The following is a 20,333-nucleotide window of genomic DNA, read 5'->3' on the forward strand; positions in this document are numbered from 1 at the left end:
TGGTGATAACTTTGTTATTAGAATCGTGGCATACTGAAAAACAGAGATGAAACCTAGAGCCAGAGATGACTGTGTCAGGGGAAAATAGGCAGTGAGCAACTTACCAAAAAACTACTAGGCACGTGGAATGCTGGGGGGGGGGGGGTTTCTTAATGTAACCTGAAACATGACTTTCTTTTTAGATATCAAGGTTATCAGAAGACTATTTTATTCTGCAGAAAAAACTGAATGAAATTATTTTGTTGCACCAGCTGAAGCCTGTTTACCTTAGTGTTCATCCACCAATCAAGCCAATTAATAGACAAGTTCCTTCTCACCGCTGTATGTCAGGTAAAATTCTGTAGTCAGGGGCTAGAGGTTAGAGAGAGTAGGGAAGCCAACATTACAGTTGTTTGGGAGAGGGCCCTTAATTCTGGGCCACTTCTTTTGAGCAGGAAACTGCTTCACAATCCTTTACACAGCTCTTCTCATCTATACTTCATGTCTCTTCTTTCCTTATTTTTTCCTCTCCTTTTCCTTTTTATCGGTTCTGTTCTAACACAAATCACCTTCAGGGAGGAGAGTCTTAGTGTGGTTTGGTGAACAGAGAGGACAGGACCAAGGGAAAAGATCATTCATTCCAGTTCTTTTTTTCAAGCTTCAAACCATAAGCAGTATTTCTTTCTTCCAATGTATTTCAAGCATTCCTTCAAATACAAGCAGCATGCCAAGTGAGCACAAATGGAGTTGTGACATAATGGGTAGAACACTAGACCAAGAGAAGCAACATGGTTTCTGTGCTTAGGGTGCTGGATTTGAAGTCAGGGAGGCCTGGGCTCTATTCCCATCTCAGGCACTTACTTTTTCTGTGACTATAGAAGACTATATTGGCCACCAGACTATAAGATGCATATGGCAAAGTGTTTGGAGGCATCAGAGCAGTGAGGAATAACCGTTCAACTCTGGGATTTTGAAAAGCATTTTGAATGCAATGTTGCCGCAATAGATGACATCTCTAATTACCTTATTTCTTCAAAATAGCACTTTTTATCATCTCCAAGCAGATCTGGGGCCAGGAGATGGCAGGTTAACCAGGGCACAGCATCCTGAAAGCACAATGAAAAATATTTTAGAGGCATATATCTTTATTACTGAAAAATTCCCTTCTCCATGATACATGTGTTAATGTTTTTGATGAGCATATGATCATGACAGATTGTGAGTTGTAAGGGATCCTGGAAAACATCTAGCCCAGGAGTGGAGAACCTGTGGCCTCGAGGCCACAGAGGATTTGTTCTATGAAGTTTAGATTCAGTCAGAGGGCCAAGAAGGTCATGTGTGGCCTCAAGGCTACAGGTCCCCCCCTCTAATCTATCCCAATATCCTCATTTCACAGATGTAAAAAAATGAGATCCAGTTATGATAAGTTAACTTACTCAAGGTCACACAGTAAGTGTGACCAGAATTCAAACCCAGATCTCATCATTCTTAATTTCAATTCTCTTCCTAGCATTGTCTCCCTAAGATTCTGAAAAGCCTGTTTCTAGACACTTTCATAGCAGGAGTTCTGACTTAACTCTGAAAGGAATGGAGAGCCCTGATCCCCTTACTGAGAGCCATCATCCAGAATTCTAGGGTGTGGGAGCTGGCAGGAATTAATTTATCTCCGTGGGAAACAATAGACAGAAGTACATAATTTTCACAGCCAGAGGGGCACAAATTTAAAATCTTGCCTGGGATATACAAATGCCTTTTTGGAGTTCGCTTGTTGCTACTTCTTTCTCTTATTCCTTCAAACTCTCATGATTCTCCATGTTTGTCTCCACATCCAGCAAAGACTCTGTAGGGGAAGAATAGAGGATGGGGCAGTCACCTTATTTAGCCCTTATTTATGCTTTCATTTTTTTTCACATTTGACAAAGTATGAGGACAGTAGGTCATATCCTTCTTCTATGTACTTTATACCAGTGGCTTCAAACTCAAATAGCAATGAGGGCCACTATACCTTACATAACGATCCCTCTAGGTCACATGTTGACATAGGTTTAAAATGTAATATTAACTATGTTTTGGTTGTATTTTTATTTATTTTGTTAAATATTCCCTTATTACATTTTCATCTGGTTTGAGTCACAGTAGGGGATGTTGTGGGCTGTGTGTGGCCTGCACAGAGGAATCTATAAAGGAAGACTGGGGGGGGGGGGAGGTTGTAAGGGGCAGTGGTTAGTGCTCTACCCCCTAGACTTCCAGATGGGAGAAGCCACTGAGGGAGTGGAAAAGATGTTGAGTTTGAAAAATGACACACCAGATGAGAGAGTGAAAATTCAAAAAGGTGAATGAATTAAAACATTTCTTAAGTGTTTAACTATATACAAAGCATTACGCTGCATGCTAAGGATGTGAGTGAAAATTATGATAATAATAATAGCACACTTACATAATGTCTCATGTTTTTAAAAACATTTTAGCTGTATTCTCTTATTTGATCCTCACAGCAATCCTATGGGATAGTTGCTCTTCCTATCCCCATTAATTACAGATGAGGAAATAAGAACGAGATGTTAAGTGACTTGCCCATGGTCACACAGCTAGTAAATTTTTGAAGCAGGTCTTCAGAAGTTCAAGTCCAGAGCCCTACCCATCACACCACCTAGATACCAAACAAAACAAGACAGTCTCTGCTGAAAAGGAGCTTACTTTATAATACACATAATAAAATTTTGTCAAGGCAATCACGTGACAAACATAAGGGGACAAATAAAAAATCTTATTCTTCCATTCTAGTGGAAGGCATGATTAAAGAATGGTTCATGTGGAAAAGATCTGGAGGTTTTAGTAGACCACAAGCTCATTATGAGTTCAGAAGTTTTATATGACACCCAAGAAAGTAAATGTAGTCTTAGCACTAAGAGACAGAAAGCACCAAGGAATAAGAAGGTAATAATCCATCTGTTCTTTACTGTGTTCAGGCCATATCTTAAGTATGGTCTTCAGTTTTGTCACCACACTGTAGGAAGACATTATTAAAATCAAGAGCTCACAGAGAGTGACTGGAATGGCAAAGGGATATAAGATGTTTGGATAAAAGAACTCAAGCCTTAGCAGGAACTTGATAACTAAAGGAGATGAAGGACACCAGGCAGAGATGTTCTTTTTGACCCCACAGGGCACACAAGCAGTATTCAACCAAAAACCAAGCATTTCTTAAGCACCTTCTATAAGCCAGGCACTGTGTTAAGTGCTGGAAATGCAAAGAAGGGCAAAAAAAATCCTTCATCTCAAGGTTCTCCCAATTTAATGAGGAATAACAGGTAAAGAACTCTGTACAAACAAGATATATATACACAGGATAAATTGGAGATACTCTGTGGAAAGGCACTGAGATTAGGGAGTGGATAGTCTTCCTGCAGAAGGAAGGATTCATAGGAATAATGGGTAGAGATAACAAAGAGGCAAATTTAGGCTTGATTTCAGGGAAAACTTCCTAATGAATAGAGCTGTCTGAAAGTGGAATGGGCTGCCTCATACATTGGAGGTCTACAAACAAAACCTGTATACCTGTCTCTTAGTTATATACAAGGAATTCTTTTCCATATATGAGTTGGACTGGATTGTCACTGAGATGTCCTCTAATTAGAATTATTCTATAATTCTTTGATTTTGTTAGCCTAGGGCACCCTACAGACCACCAGTAATCAAAAAGCAAAGCCTATGATTTCACAAACCATTTGACTCTATAAGATATAGTCACCTTTGGTGAACTGCAGTTGGTACCCGTGCAAGATTCTGTTCAGATCTCCAAACTCCAATTTATTTTCAGATAACTTTATCATTTATTGATTTTAAATGTCTCATTCCTGATGTAAATCCTCAAACATTCACGGTGAATAAGAATGCACAAATCTGTGCACTTCTGAAAACACAGTTACCTGTGTATAGATATGTTAACAACCATAGAAAAAATCATTAATTTGGTATAGATCTATGGAAAATCAAGATTATTGATGCTTACAATTCAATAGACTTTCAATAGTTTCCTGGAGTGAACCATGACCTTATATATGGGAAATCATTTTTCCCCAATCACGTGTTTAATATTGGTAAGTTTGCTCAGCACAAAATTAAATCATCTGTAATATAAACAGAGAAAGCTTTCTCCCAATTATGAAGCTGGACACTAAAGCAAGAGAAATCCATAGACTACTTATTTTTCCATTTGCTTCAATGTTGGCATTAAATCCAAACTGGTAAGACTTAAGTGCTTCTGCATCACAGCTGAAAACAAAGCCATTTTCCACTAATGTAATGACAAATGCTGTTCTGATTCTAAGTGCACTGAAGACATCACCTGCATTATATGATTTGTCCTCAGATAAATTGCAGAGGGTTCCTTTTACTTGTTGTTGCCCCTTCTTAATTATGGCACACCTGGCAATATGTCATGAGTGCTATATATGGAGAAGAAAAGGCTTAATTGCAGGGGAAATAAACCTTTAGGTAAATAGTTCAGAGAGTATGTTCCTAGACTCCCTTCCTGAAGATACATCTACACAAAAGAATATATTTTTCCCCAAACAGGCAGTGGTTAATTAAGCAGCTAGGAGTACTGGGCTTGAAATCAAGAAGACTCATCTTCACAAGTTCAAATCCAGCCTCAGACACTTACTAGCTGTGTGACCCTGGGCAACTCACTTAACCCTGTTTGCCTCAGTATACTCATCTGTAAAATAAGCTGGAGAAGGAAATAGCAAACCCCTCCAGTATCTTTGCCAAGAAAACCTTGAATTCGGGGGCCACTAGGTGGTGCAGTGAATAGAGCACCAGGCCTGGAGTCAGGAAGACCTGAGTTCAAATTTGACCTCAGACACTTGACACACTTACTAGCTGTGTGACCTTGGGCAAGTCACTTAACCCCAATTGTATTGCCTTCCTCCCTCCAAAAAACACCTTAAAATGGGGTCACAAAGAGGTGGACATGACTAAACAACTGAACAACTCTATTGTATTGCAATGACACACTTGCTTACCATATCATTGAGGAAGATGGTCAGTGCCCTTCGTTTCATTTTTTTCATACATTTAAAACAATTAAAGAAACTTTTGCAAATTATTAAAAATCTTAATTGACATCCTTAATGTCCCTTTTCCAATAAGGAAAAAATGTCTAAATAATAACAATAGCTAACATTTATACAACACTTTACAAAGTACTTTACATATCTCACTCAAGCCTCACAACAACCTTATAAGATAGATGTTATGATTATCCCCATTTTACATATGAGAAAACCAGGGCTGAGAAGTTATGCAACTTGTCTAGGGGCACACAAATAACAACAGCAATCATAATAACAATAATAGTAATAATGACATTTTAAGTAGTGCTTTAAGGTTTGCAAGGTATTCTTCCCAAATATTGGTTCATTTCATCCTTGCAACAATCCTGTGGAGCCAGTGCTACTATTTCCCTAATTCCATAGATGAGGAAATGGAGACAGAGAGGTCAAGTCACTTACCCAGAGTCACATGGTTGTGTAGTCATCTAAGACAGGATTCAAACTCAGGTCTTCCTGATTTCAAGTTTGGTTCTAATCACAATGCCAGCTAGTTGCCTTACAAAAGCCAATATGTATTGACATTTTGCTTCTCTTTAGTCCATCTTCTCAGGTGATATTAAACTTACATATTAGTTTATGTTGTGAAGATTTCCTGAATTTAAACTTGTTAGATGTGTGTGTGTGATCTTATCGTTGTAATGCAAGTATCTCAAAATGCATTTTGCATGCTGGACAGGAAATTGTGTCTACATTCATCCAGGAGTAGACTAACATTCTTCATCTGACAATAAAAGATATTGGATTTTATATTTTTAGGGAAAGATTTTTCATTAGTAACAGAAAGCAAAGAAATTGGAGGAGAAGTAATGTTGCTTTGTACCAAATGTGCATCTGAGGACTATTACTCTTCCCAGTCAGTATGCCATCAGGAATCATTAAGCATTCTCTACCTCTTCTCCTGGATAAATAATCATACTCATTGCCCTAAAAAGTTCCTCTACAACTCCAACAAGTAGAAAGGTGGCAATGCAATAAAAATCATTTGTTTGTTAATTACCAGAATCCAACAGGGATCTAGGTATCTCTCTTTATATTTCCAATTCATCTTCATCATCACCATCAAAAAAACATTTATCATGTGCCTCTCTATGCAGGGTGATATTCAAATTGAGATAACCAACAGTCTCACCATTTGAAGGAATTTATAGTTTAAAAATAAGCAATGTAAAATCATTTAATAAATGGTTGATTGATTGATTGACTCTCCGTGTATGCATGATATCAAAACAACTGTGTGACTTGGTCATTTATGTCAAGTAACTCATTTATATTTTAATTTAGTTTAAAAAAATACATTGACTGGGTTGACCAATGGTTTAATTGAATTCATGGCTAAATTCAGTCCAAATGGCTTCTAGGCACACAACCTCTCACTTCTGAACATATATACATACATGCATACATGTATCAAACCAATTTATACATTTTTTTAAAAATAAGCACAAAGTGAGCAATATGAAGTATAGCATTAGAGGTAACTATAAATAGTTCAATGGAATTTGTAGAAGTGTGTGTTTTGGATGGATTCCAAAGACACTTTGTTCTTTTTATTTCTGTCTTGTCTCTTTGAGGGGAGGGGAGGTGGGAAGGGGAGTCTGTTACCTTTTGTTTATGAATATATCTTTGATCTACCAAGAAGTCTATCCCTTAGAAGCTAGACAACTAGAGAAATTACTTGTCAGGTACAGTGTCTCTCATTGTGTTGGCCAACTGTTGCAAGGTCAACTATAACAAGAAATTGTGTTCCACCTTATCTTTCGCAGGATTTAACTGGTAAATAATCTTTTAATTATTCTGAATTAAGTATCCAATTCATGTATTACCAGTATCCTTACCATTTTCTCCTCTTCCATTTTGTTACTTCCCTTTGTGGGAATAGATGATGGAAAAGGAGAGATTATGAAATTTAATTCAGAAAAAATGTTGTTTGTTTCTGGCACCGAATTTGGTGTAAGAAAATTACTGAAATTATAAGCCAAAATTAGACTTTAAATAATTTCAACAAATATTTCTTGATTCCCTGCTGTTGTGGATTTTACTATCGCTGTGTCCTCTTACCACCTTAACTGAGAAGTAGCTACAATTAAGTTCCATAGTGTAATGTAATGCCAAGCAAAGGCAACTTCCCAAGGTTCAAAATGCCAGCATAGGTGCTCTCCATTACAGACAAAGTACCAGCATAACAGCCATGTCTCCTCAGTCCTTGGCAGCTCTGGGTGGCAGCTCTCAAAGTCCTGGGCAATTCAAAGTGGCCCTCAGCAATCCTCTCAGTCTCTCTCTGCCTCCAAAGGTGCTGCTTCCAAAAAGTTCTTCTGCCTCTCTTGTGTCTCTCTAAATTTATGTCACCAGCTCCTCCCAGTTCAGCCCTCTCTTTTCATGTCAACAAGTCCATCCCACAAGTGGGATTAACAAGCTTTTGGTTTTAACACCAAAAACCAAGCCAATACAGGGGGATCTTTATATTCCATTACTATTACACATACTGGCTGAAATTATTTGGATTCCATTGTAATATAGTAAGATACCTGGGAGAGCTAGATGGTTCAGTGAATAGAGCACCAACCCTAGAGTCAGGAGGACCTGAGTTCAAATCCAACCTCAGACACTTGACACACTTACTAGCTGTGTGACCTTGGGCAAGTCACTTAACCCCAGTTGCCTTGCCTTCCCCCTTCGAAATTTTTGGTTTTTTTTTAAAGATATCCGCATATCACTTTGAAAGCATCACCTCCACATAAAGCTATTATTTTCAGTTACACTGTTTATTTGTTCAATTTTCCCCATTTTCTAGGTAGCTTGCCTGTTCATATATATTATCTCTCTATATAGAATATGAGCACCTTGAGAACAGAGAATGTTTTGCTTTTCTATTTGTAAGGCCAGCAGTTAGAATAGTGCTTTGCACACAATGAACATTTAATAAATGCTTTGTTTCAGCTAGAGAAGATATCAAAGAAAAAAGGATTAGCACCTAATAAGTTTCATAAGTCTTCAACACTTTCCCAAAATCAGTTTTCATATCTCCGATGCTTTAGGAAGATGGGACATAGACATGTAACAGGTTAATTCACAATTTTGGGCAAATTATTCAATTGCATTTGACCTACTGATGGAAATCACAAAATAAGTTTATGACAGAAGCATTTTGTAGCACTATCAAATTAACGAATCAAAATTTCCACCAGAATATGCTCATTTTTAAAAAATGTTCACTATAGAGCTACCTTAAAACACAGGATAATAGATAAAGATCTAGAAAACTAATCTGATATAGAGACCAATCCTCTCATTTTACAGATGAGGAAACTGAGGCTTAGAGAGTTTAAGTGATTGCCCATGGTCACAGAGCTAGTAAGTTTTGGAGGTAGGATTTGAGCTCTGGTCTTCCTAACCCAAAGCTCAGCACCATATACCTGCCTCACTAGAATTCATTAGTGAGTCCTTAATACATAGACTCAGATATGCCTTGGGTTATATCACACTATTGCCAAACCTAGAGTAGAAAATCTGAGTAATGCGGTTAGCCTGCAATATAAGTATTAACTCTTTATCCAGGCACCATTTAGAGGTTTCACCACTTTTATAGCAGTATTTGGTGCGTAGATAAAGCTATTTTGGTAAACAGTAAAAGGCAAACTTCGTGTATTTTTTATTCAGTCATATCTAATACATAATCATATAATTTATTTCTAGCAGTTTTCAATAACTATATATGTATAAACTTAGTAGCTAATGCAGTTATACACATGGTAAATTAAATGAATACCCTTGACAGTTTCTCTAAGAATCTCATTGTACCCTTCAAATTTCAGCCCCTAGTAAAATCCTGAAGGTCTTCTAGGCCCTAATTACAGTGTGAGTGCAAATTAGGTTGGTTATCTGACAATATGTAATTCAGTGGTACAAACTGAGGACAAAATGAATTGGGTTTTTGTGGCATATAACATGGTAATCATTTTCTCATATACAATGCTTACAGCTATTGACCATTTGCTTTCCCTAGTATTACAGTGATAAATGCTGCTTTTTTTTTGCTTTATCATTGTCAAGAAGTTAGAAGAATATTAAACAAAATAATATTGGATGTCCAAAATTATTACCAAATACATTAAAAATTAATCACAAGTGGTAAAAAGTATATCCCATAACAATAAAAACAGCCACAAAATCTAACACCAGAATAAAATGCTTTTTAAAAAGGTAGAATTAGAATTTCAAGAAGGATATAGCTTGTTTCTACAACATTGAGATGTTTCCACAGTTTAATCTAGCCACTTAAATGTAAGGTCACTCATAGAAGGTGCTTAAAAATATGACCTGAGGAAACTGAATTAGAACTAGGTGATTCTTAAGAGCTAAATCCAGGGGGGGGATGTTACCCTGAGGCACAGCTAGGTAGTTCAGTGGATAGATTGTTGGGCCTGGACTTGAGAAGAGCTGAGTTCAAATCCTAGCTCAGACACTTAATGGCTTTGTGACATTGGGCAAGCCACTTAATCTCTATTTGCCTAAGTTTTCTTTTCTGTAAAATAGGGCTAATAATAACATCAAACAAGGTAATATTTATAAAGTGCTTACTTGGCACAGTACTATCACCTAATTATTTCCTTCTTTCCCTTTAGACATATTACACAATCATGTGAGTCTCTAGCACTTAGAACCAGGGTCCTTTCAATGGTTTCCATTGAAACAATTTTCTTGACCTGGAGTGAAGACACTGTGCTTCAGTTTAAAACTCTGAGTTGAAGTGACTTCATGGAAGCCTTGGTGAATCACAGCAACTAGAGTTTTTTATATGTATCTAAGTGACTGTCGCCCTTTTTTGTGTATTGCCTGTTAACTACTGCAAAATTGCTTGATGTCTCCCTCTGCCAGTGATCAGATTCACTCTAACAAGAATAACTGAAAATTGCTTCATGTACTGAATTAAGATGAACTAAAGATTCTCGTTCACATGTATCATCCCATGCCAAAAAGAAATATGTCCAATGTGCCTAAGAATAAAGAATCATCTCCATTTTTTAAAAGGTCTATGACTACTTAACCTCTGTGGTTTTTTGACAAGCAAAAAGTGAAGAGATTTTTTTAACTCACTATTTATTCTTTCCTGTTCTCTTGACAGGTAGGCATATTCCTAAACAGCGTGATGTTGTTAGAGGTCCCATGGTATCCCTATACACAACAAGAATCCCAACATATTGTCTTAAGGAAGTAATAAAGGAAACAAGCATTTATTAAGCACTTTCTATGTGCCAGATACTATGCTAAGTACAATACAAATATTATTTCGTTTAATCCTCACACCAACCCTGAAAGGTAGGTGCTATTATAATCTCCATTTTACAGCTAAGGAAACTGAGATAGAGGATAAGTGACTTGCTCAGTAAATATCAGAGACAGGATTTGAATCCAGACCTGTATCCTCTATCTGTGAAATGTAGAGGTTGGACTAGTGATCTATATTCCTTAGCCTTAAACCAATGATCTTAAAACCTCCACATTTCTGACTTACAACACTGGGATTGTGAGTTCCTTGGAGGCAAATGCTGTCTTTTTGCCTCTTTTTCTATCCTCAGCACTTAGCACAACTTCAGGCACATAGTAGCTGTTTAATAGATGTTTGCTGACCAACTGGGGTTTTTCTCACCCCAGACACAACACTCTATATCATCATTTTAGAACCCATGACTTTAGCTTTTCGGGATAATGCATAGTTGGTAAGCTTTGAATTGTTCTTCCTCAGTTTCTTGCCTAGAAGTCATTTTGACAAATGAACACACATTTTTTTTCAAATTTTTTAAACATTTTTATTAAAAGTTTTGAGTTCCAAATTCATTTCCTCCCTCTCTCCCTATCATCCCCACTCCCTGAGATAATAAGCAATTTTACATAGGTTTTGCAAGTGCAATTATGTAAAAAATTCCCATATTAGTAATTTTGTACAAGAAGATTCAAATAAAAGAAAAAAAGAGGAAGGAAGGAAGGAAGGAAGGAAGGAAGGAAGGAAGGAAGGAAGAAACAATCAATATCAGTTCTTTTTCTGGAGGAAGATAGTATGCTTCATCATTATCCCTTTGGAATTGTCTTTGATCATTGTATTTCTGAGAATAAATGAGTCATTCATAGTTTTTCATCAAACAATCTTGCTGTTACTATATGCAACATTCCTCTGGTTCTGTTCACTTCACTATGCATCAGCTCATGTAAGTCTTTCCAGGTTTTTCTAAAAATCATTATGCTTGTCATTTCCTACAGCACAGTTATATTCCATTACAATTATATACCACAGTTTGTTTAGCCATTCCCCAATTGATGGGTATCCCTTTGATTTCCAATTCTTAGCCACCACAAAAAGAGCTGCTATAAATATTTTTGTACAACTAGGTCCTTTTCCCTTTTTTGGATGACTTTGGGACCAAATAGACATAGCTATGGTATTGCTAGATCAAAGAGTATGCACAGTTTTATAGGCCTTTGGACATAGTTCCAAATTGCTCTCCAGAGTGGTTGGATCAGTTCACACATCAACCAACAGTGCATTAGTGTCCCATGTTTCCCATATCCCCTCAAACATCCAACATTTTTTTGTCATATTAGCCACTCTGCTAGGTGTGAGGTGGCACCTCAGAGCTGTTTTCATTTGCATTTCTCTTATCAATAGTGGTTTAGAGCATGTTTTCATATGGCTACCGATAGCTTTGATTTATTTGTCTGAAAACTGCCTGTTCATATCCTTTAACCATTTATCAATTGGGGAATGACTTGTACTTTCATAAATTTGACTCAGTTCTCTACATATTTGAGAAATGAAGCCTTTATCAGAGATATTTGTTACCAAAAACTTTTCCCAGTTTTCTGTTTTCCTTCTAATTTTGGTTGCATTGGTTTTATTTGTGCAAAACTTTTTAATTTCATACAACCACAATTATCTATTTTGTATTCTGTAATGCTCTCTGTATCTTCTTTGGTCCTAAAATCTTCTCTTATCCATAAATCTGACAGATAAACTATTCCATGCTCTCTTGATTTGCTTATGGTATCATCCTTTATGTGTAAATCATGTACCCATTTTGACCTTATCTTGGTATCCAGTGTAAAATATTGGTCTATACCTAGTTTCTGTCATACTGTTTTCTAGTTTTCCCAGGAGATTTTGTCAAAAAGTTTGTGTTCCAAAATTTTGGATCTTTGGGTTTACCATATGCTAGATTACTATGGTCATTCACTATAATGTAATTTATACCTAATCTATTCCATTGATCCACCACTCTTATTTCTTGGTCACTACCAGATTGTTTTTGATAATTACCACTTAATAATACAGTTTGAGGTCTGGTATAGCTAAACTGCCTTCTTTTGCATTTTTCCATTGATTTTCTTGATATTCTTGAGCTTTTGTTCTTCCAGATGGATGTTGTTATAATTTTTTCTAGGTCTATAAAATAATTTTTGTTAGTTAGATTGATATGGCACTGAATAAATAGATTAATTTAGGTAGAATTGCCATTTTTATTATATTGGCTTAGTCTACCCATGAGCACTTACTATTTTTCCAAGTGTTTAGATTTGACTTTGTGTGAAAAAATATTGTATAGTTGTATTCCTCTAGTTCCTGGGTTTGTCTTGGCAAGTAGACTCTCAAGTATTTTATATTATCTATAGTTATCTTAAATTGAATTTCTCTTTCTACCTCTTGATGCTATACTTTGTTGGTTTTATATACATATATGTAAATGTCAATGATTTATGTGGGTTTATTTTGTATGCTGCAACCTTGCTAAAGTTGTTAATAATTTCAAATAGTTTTTTAGTTGATTCTCTAGGATTTTCTAAGTATAATATCATATTATTGACAAACAGTGATAGTTTTGTTTCCTCATTTCCTATTCTAATTCCTTTCATTTCTTTTTCTTCTCTTATTGCTATAGCCTTAAAGGCTGCAGGTTCCCCACCCCTGAGCTAACATTCCTAGTTCAACATTAAATAATAGAGGTGATAATGGGCATCTTTGCTTCCCTCCCATTGTATTGGAAAGGTTTCTAGCTTATCCTCTTTACAGATAATGCTTGTTGATGACTTTAGATAAATATTAATTATTTTAAGGCAAACTCCATTTATTCCTCTGTAGCATTTTTAATAGGAATGGGTGCTGCATTTTGTGAAAGGTTTTTTCTGCAACTGTTGAGATAATCATTTGATTTCTGTTGCTTTGGTTATAGATATGATCAATTATGCTGATAGTTTTCCTAATATTCAACCAGCCCTGCATTCCTGGTATAAATCCCACCTGGTCATAGTGTATTATCCTTGTGATATACTGCTGTAGTGTTTTTGCTAGCATTTTATTTAAAATTTTTGCATCAGGGGGCAGCCAGGTAGCAGAGAGAGTAAGAGCGCCAGCTCCAGTGTTGGGATGACCTGGGGATTGCATCCAGGCTCAGGTACTTAGCACCACACCCAGAAATAACTGGGTGTATAACCCTGAGCAAGTTACTTAACCCCAATTGGTTTAAAAAAATTGTATCAGTATTCATTGGGGAAATTAAATTAGATTTTCCTGATTTGTGTATCAGCACCAAATTTGTGTTATAAAGGGAATTTAGTAGGACTCCTTCTTCACCTGTTTTTCCAAATAGCTTATATAGTATTGGGATTAATTGTTCTATAAATATTTGGTAAAATTTACTTGTAAATCTTTCTGGTTCTGGGGATTTTTTCTTAGAAAGTTCATCGATGGGTTGTTCAATTTCTTTTTCTAAGATTGGGTTACTTGGGGCAGCTAGGTGGCAAAGTGAATAGAGCACCAGCCCTGGAGTTAGGAGGACCTGAGTTCAAATCCGGCCTCAGGCACTTAATGCAAAAACTAGCCATGTGACCTTGGGCAAGTCACTTAACCCCAGTTGCCCTCCAAAAAGCAAAAAAAAAAAAAAGATTGGGCTACTTAAGTATTTTATTTCTTCTGTTAATCTGGGTAATTTATATTTTGTATTATGTAGATATTGTATTATGCAGATATTCATCTGTTTCACTCAAAGACTGTCAAATTTATTGGCATATAATTGGGCAAAACAGCTCTTAACAATTGCCTTAATTTCCTCTTCATTGGTGGTGAATTCACCCCTTTCATTTTTGATACTAGTAATTTGGTTTTCTTCTTTCCTTTTTTTAATCAAATCAACCAATTGTTTATCTATTTTATTGCTTTTGTCATAAAATCAACTTCTAGTTTTGTTTATTAGTTTGATGATTTTCTTACTTTCAATTTTATTTATCGCTCCTTTGATTTTCAGGATTTTGAATATGGGGTTTAATTGAGGATTTTTAATTTGTTCTTTTTCTAGGTTTTTTAGTTGCATGCCCAATTCATTGATCTGCTTTTTCTCTACTTTGTTGATGTAAGCTATTAAAGATATACATTTTCCTCTAAGTACTGCTTTAGCTGCATCCCATAAATTTTGGTCTGTTGTCTCATTGTCATTTTCTTTAATGTACTTATCAATTATTTCTATGATTTGTTCTTTGACACACTTTGTTTTTAGGATTAGGTTATTTAATTTCCATTTAATTTTTAGTCTCTCTTTCCATTGTCCATTATTGAAAATATTTTTTGCCTTATGATCTGAAAAGGGGGTGCTTACCATTTCTGCTTTTCTGCTTTTGGTTGTGAGGGTTTTATGTCCTAATGCATGGTCAATTTTTGTGTAGGTTCCATGTACTGCTGAGAAAAGAATATAATCCTTTCTATTCCCATCCAATTTTCTCCAGAGACCTATCACATCTAACTTTGCCAGGATTTTATATACCTTCTTCACGTCTTTATTTCATTTTAATTTGGTTAGATTAATCTGGTTCTGAGAGGGGAAAGTTGAGGTCCCCCACTAGTATAGTTTTATTATCTCTTTTCTCCATAATTCATTCAACTGCCCCTTCAAAAACTTAGATGCTGTACCATTTAGTGCATATATGTTTAGTGCTGATATGACTTCATTGTCTATGGTCCCTTTCAACAACTTATAGTTTCCTTCTTTATCTCTTTTAATTTTGTTTTTGCTTTGTTTGAGATCATGATTGCTACCCCTGCTTTCTTTGCTTTAGCTAAAGGATAATAGATTCTGTTCCAGCCCCTTACTTTTACCCTGTGTGTATCTCCCTGCTTCAAATGTGTTTCTTTTTAACAATATATTATAGTATCGTGCTTTTTAATCCATTTTGCTATCCATTTCCATTTTACAGGTGAGTTTATCACTTTCACATTTATAGTTATGATAACTAATTGTGTATTAACTCTGTGTTATTTTTTGCTTATTTATCCCCCTTCTCTATTATGCCCCACCCTTCCCCTCCTTACAAATGTTTTACTTCTGATCACCACCTTACTCAATATATCCCTCTTTATATTAGTCCCACCACTTCCCCTTCTATTATTCATGTCCCTTTTTATTTCCTTACTTGGTAAGAGATTTCTATAGCCAACTGAGTTTGTACATTATTCCCTCTTTGAGCCAATTTTGATGAGAGTAAAGTTTAAGCTTTACCTACCACTCACCAATCCTCCTCTCCATTATAAAGGGCACACATTTACAAGATAAGTGAATACCATCTATTACTATGTAATGGGGGAGGAACGCATCTAATTTTTTGGTATTCCAAACTATAGGATCATGATCATAGATTTGGAGATGAAAGAGACCAGGGAAGTTATTGAGTGTAATCTCCTCATTTTGCAGAGGAAGAAGTTGAGTCAGTGAAAGACCTTGACTTGCCCAGGGCCACACATCTAGTGCCTGAGGCAGGATTTGAACCTAGGTCTTCCTAACTCTAACCTTAGTACTGGCTCCACCACATCACAGCAATTGAGCTAACATCCTAGTGATATAGTAAAAGTGGTGATGTGGCAACTGTTGGGAGCAGGAAAGTCCCTCTCAGTTCCATCCCAAGTACAACTACCTTTGGCTTCCTGTGCAATGAAATCAGCAAGTAGGAAGGGAAGAGGCAAAATGCCCTGGCATCCAGAAGTGTAGCCAGCATGAGACAGTGTAGTTCTCAGATCACCAAGAAGAGAACTATATCTGGAGTCAGAGAACCTGGGTCCAATTCCTAAATCTGCCACCTACCTGTGTGACCTTGGAAAAATAACTTCATTTTTCTTGTTTTCAACTTCCATGTCTGCAAAATGCAGAGGTTGGACTAGTTCATTAACCCCTAAATCTATGGTCTTATGACCTCCACATTTCTGGCTCACAACACTAGAATGGTAGGTAGCAGATTGAGATGGGGAAGAATTCAAACCAGACCTGGAGGAAGGCTGAAAGGATGAGATAAAAGAAGGAATAGCTGTGAAAATACCATTCTAAAACTGCTAGTCATGGCAGAATCATGGATCTGGGACCAGCTGATAAGTTGAGAAATGAGTATCAGAATCCAACAATGAGCATTAATTAAGCATTTACTATGTTCCAGTCACTGCGCTAAGTTCTACAGATACAAATACAAGTATAAAAAAATATATAGTTCTTGTCCTCAAGAAACTTACAATCTAATGAAGAATAACTGCACATAAAAGGGACCTGAAAAGTGGGGAGAGGGGAAGGTAATTGGGGGTAGAGAAGGAAAGACAGAGAAGGTCTGGAAAGTCAGTGGTGCAGCCTGAAGAGGAATGAAGACAAGGTTGGCCTGAGCATGAAAATGGAGGTTCTGGGAAGAACCATCCAATCAAAGGAAGGCACCACAGGATTAGAGAGTATTTCCAATATGAGAAGTCCAGGGGTGGAGTGAAGTTAGGGCATGAACAGGCTTTTTTGTGGTATGGAAGATAAAGCCTTGAGTCAGGAACATAGCTGCAAGCCAGAACCGCAAGCATACAGGTTCTGTCTATATACTGTGGTTCCAAGGAAGTGTAAATACCATGAGACAGAGGAAGGTGAGTGACCAAAATTCCAAGGTAAGAACCAGGACATTCTTAGGAGCTGAAGATTCAGGCCAAAGTACTCAAAGGGTCCCAGAATTTCTATATGATTGCTGTTAAGGTCAAAACTCATTCTAGTGTGGTCATCCTGCATCCTGAACATAGCAGCAGATGATCTGAAATTCTTGGCCAAAGAAAAATCAGATATCTTGGAAGAAAGACCTGTAGAAGCTTCTGGCAGATGAGAGTGAGTCCAATATTGTCAGGTATCCTGACCAAGACAACAAATCAATGATCCTCTCTTTGCATTCTATTTCTCTGTTGGGCAGTTCATCAAAAGTGAAAAGGAAATCTTTTCAAAAGGAAAAACTAGGAATTTTTTAAAAGAATTACAGAACTGTAGCAAGTAAATTTCCATCTAGGAATCCAATTTCTGATTTAGATATTTGACATTTAGCAAATGACACAAAGTGTGTATATTTAATAAAATTTTACAATTAATATCAGCTTCATTAAAATGATCAAAATGATGAAATTTAATTTACTAAAGCAAACATTGGAAAATCACCACAGGCCTTCCAAAAGCAAAAGAGAGAGAGAGAGATAATTGTCCACTCATCCCAGAGGGGGAAGAATGAATTTCTTATCCAGTAAAACAATAAAAGTAATCAGTACCACAACTACAATTTAAATTAATATCATACCTTCCAGCAGTTCAATATGTCAGTAACCTTTAAAGGCTAATATTTATCACACACAAAAATTACACAGCTAATTTTTCTAGTGCCAACATTGATATACTGCTGATAATTTATTATTATAAATGTTTATGTCATTTTTGTAATTAAGGAGTTAGGATGATGGCAGTAGACATACTTTGTATTTCCCCCAAAGGAACAAAGATTCTGAGGACAAAGATAAGAGGACAGAATTAATATCTGCTTCTTTTGAAATATGTGGGTATTGTCAAATATGTAGCAGTAGTCTGGCACTCAAAAAGGGGTACTATCAACTGGCTTTGCTCATTCATTGATAATTAGCATTGATAGACACCCATTGTTTTCATGACATCTTAAAAGCAATGTATTTCAAGAACCCAAAGTCTTGTGCTCTATGTTACTCTGAGCAATTTATAAGCAAGGAGCCTTAAATTTGTCCTTGTGTTTCCTCAGAAGTATATTTCATCACATTTTGGTCATTTCAGTGAAACTAATATTAATTGTAATTTTTTAAAGTAAAATATTGTATAATTTACCTAAATGTCTAAATCAGAAATTTAGTTCTGGAATAGAAATGCCAAGTATTTATTGAGCACCTGCTGTTTGCTTAGCTCTGTTCAGAGGTGGGATTAGTCAACAGAATCAGAGTGCCTACTATGTGAATTGCACCATACTAAAGATTATAGGGGATGTTGATATTCAGTCATTTTTCAATCATGTCCAACTCTTCATAATCCCATTTGAGGTTTTCTTGGTAAAGATACTGGAGTGGTTTCCATTTCCTTCTCCAGCTCATTTTACAGATGAGGAAACTGAGGCAAACAGGGTTAAGTGACTTGCCCTGGGTCACCCAGCTAAAAAATGTCTCAGACCAGATTTGAACTCAGGAAGAGAAGTCTTCCTGACTCCATTCTATCCACTGCACCATCTAGCTGCCTTCTGTATAAGGGATAGTGAAATATATAAGTCATGGTTCCATTTTTGAGGAGTTTAAAATCTCATGTGAGACTTTCTGTAATTTCTGCACATATGGAAAATTAAATATCAATATAAGGTAATAGATGAATAAGTCCTAATTGAGTGGAACAAGTAATAAATGATGTATTTGTGGAGAGGAGAGAGATTGCTTTGAGCTAGATGGTTGAGAAAGCCTTCAGAGGTGGGACCTTTAATTATGCCTTGAAGAACGGGTAGGACATAGATGGGAATTGTCAAGAGTTCATCTATGTCAAGGTCTACAGATCAACTGAAACTGTAGATATTTCTGTGTATATACACAGCTATACAGGGTGTCCCAAAAGTTTTAGTGCAGTTTTAAGCTATTAAAAATTTAGGTGGGGGCGGCCAGGTAGCACAGCAAGTAAGAGCACTGGCCCCAGTGTCAGGATGACATGGGGATCGAATCCGGGCTCAGACACTTAGCACCCACCCAGAAACACCTGGCCGTGTAACCTTGGGCAAATTACTTACCCCGATTGCTTTAAAAAAAAAAATAAGGTGGAACTATTAATACTTGAAACTGCACCAAGACTTTGGGGATACCCTGTATATATGTGTATACATGCATATCAGCTAACATGCCCCATGAAGTGATTTCCATTCCTTAACTCACTGAGACTTCAAAATAACCCTGTGAAATTAGTGCTACAGGTACTGCCCCCATTCTTCAGATGGGAAAACTGAGACACTAGTTAAGTTAATTGTTCATGGTGACATGGCTAGCAAATTTCAAGGCCACAATTCCACTCCACCTCTTCTGATTCCAAATCTGCTACTCTTCCTACTCTGCTTTGGGAAGCACTGGCCCTTCTGTTTTTGCCTCTTCATTCCACAATGCCAGGGGCTACCAAGTAGTTTCACTTTTACAGAGTACAAACTAACTATAAATCTAAAAGTTCCTAGACTGAAGCAAAAGTTGGAATTATTAAGGTCCTAATTGTTACTTATACCCTTTATTGTTCTGAGATTTAATACCTATGATGGTTCTGTGCCACTGGTGAGCTCTGACTTTTGAAAGTGGCATGTCCCTATTGATATACACATACTCAGACCTGTTTACTACTCCTGGACCCCCCTCTGTCTCAACCACTAGTTCTGGTGTCTCTCTTCAGATTTGCCCCACTCCTCTATCCCTCATCCTAGCCTTATGTTAGCTTTCCAGAAACTCCCTCTTTATTCTGTGCCCACAACCCACTGGCACCTATATGTCCAGCACTAATAGAAAAGGAGAAGAATCAACTTTGTTGCTGCTGCTACTGTTGCTGTTGTTATTCGATCATGTCTGACTCTTCATGAGTTTTGTGGTTTGGGGTTTTCTTTTCTTTTTTTAAGCAATTGGGGTTAAGTAACTTGCTCAAGGTTACATGGCCAGGTGTTTCTGGGTGGGTGCTAAGTGTCTGAGCCCAGGATTCGATCTCCAGGTCTTCTTAACACTGGAGCCGTTGCTCTTATTCGCTGTGCTACCTGGCCACCCCTATTTGGGGTTTTCTTGGCAAAGGTACTGGAGAGGTTTGTCATTTCCTTCTATAGTTCATTTTACAAATGACGAAACTGAGACAAACTGGGTTAAGTGACTTGCCCAGAATCACACAGCTAATTAGTGTCTAAGGCTGG

At 36.8% G+C, this 20,333-nt stretch overlaps 1 protein-coding gene across 1 annotated transcript in view; it reads left to right on the top strand.

Annotated features, from left to right (window-relative positions):
- Positions 1–20,333, top strand: part of MYO3A (myosin IIIA) — a 269,882-nt gene that overhangs the window by 223,385 nt on the left and 26,164 nt on the right. Inside the window, exon 29 of the mRNA XM_069086101.1 lies at positions 183–330. Within this exon, the coding sequence (XP_068942202.1) occupies positions 183–330 (148 nt within the window). The remainder of the gene's footprint in view (positions 1–182; positions 331–20,333) is intronic.

Source organism: Petaurus breviceps, unplaced genomic scaffold (assembly GCF_028583685.1).
Source record: "Petaurus breviceps papuanus isolate PSGF00001 unplaced genomic scaffold, PetGlider_PUasm1.0 178, whole genome shotgun sequence".
Taxonomy (NCBI): domain Eukaryota; kingdom Metazoa; phylum Chordata; class Mammalia; order Diprotodontia; family Petauridae; genus Petaurus; species Petaurus breviceps.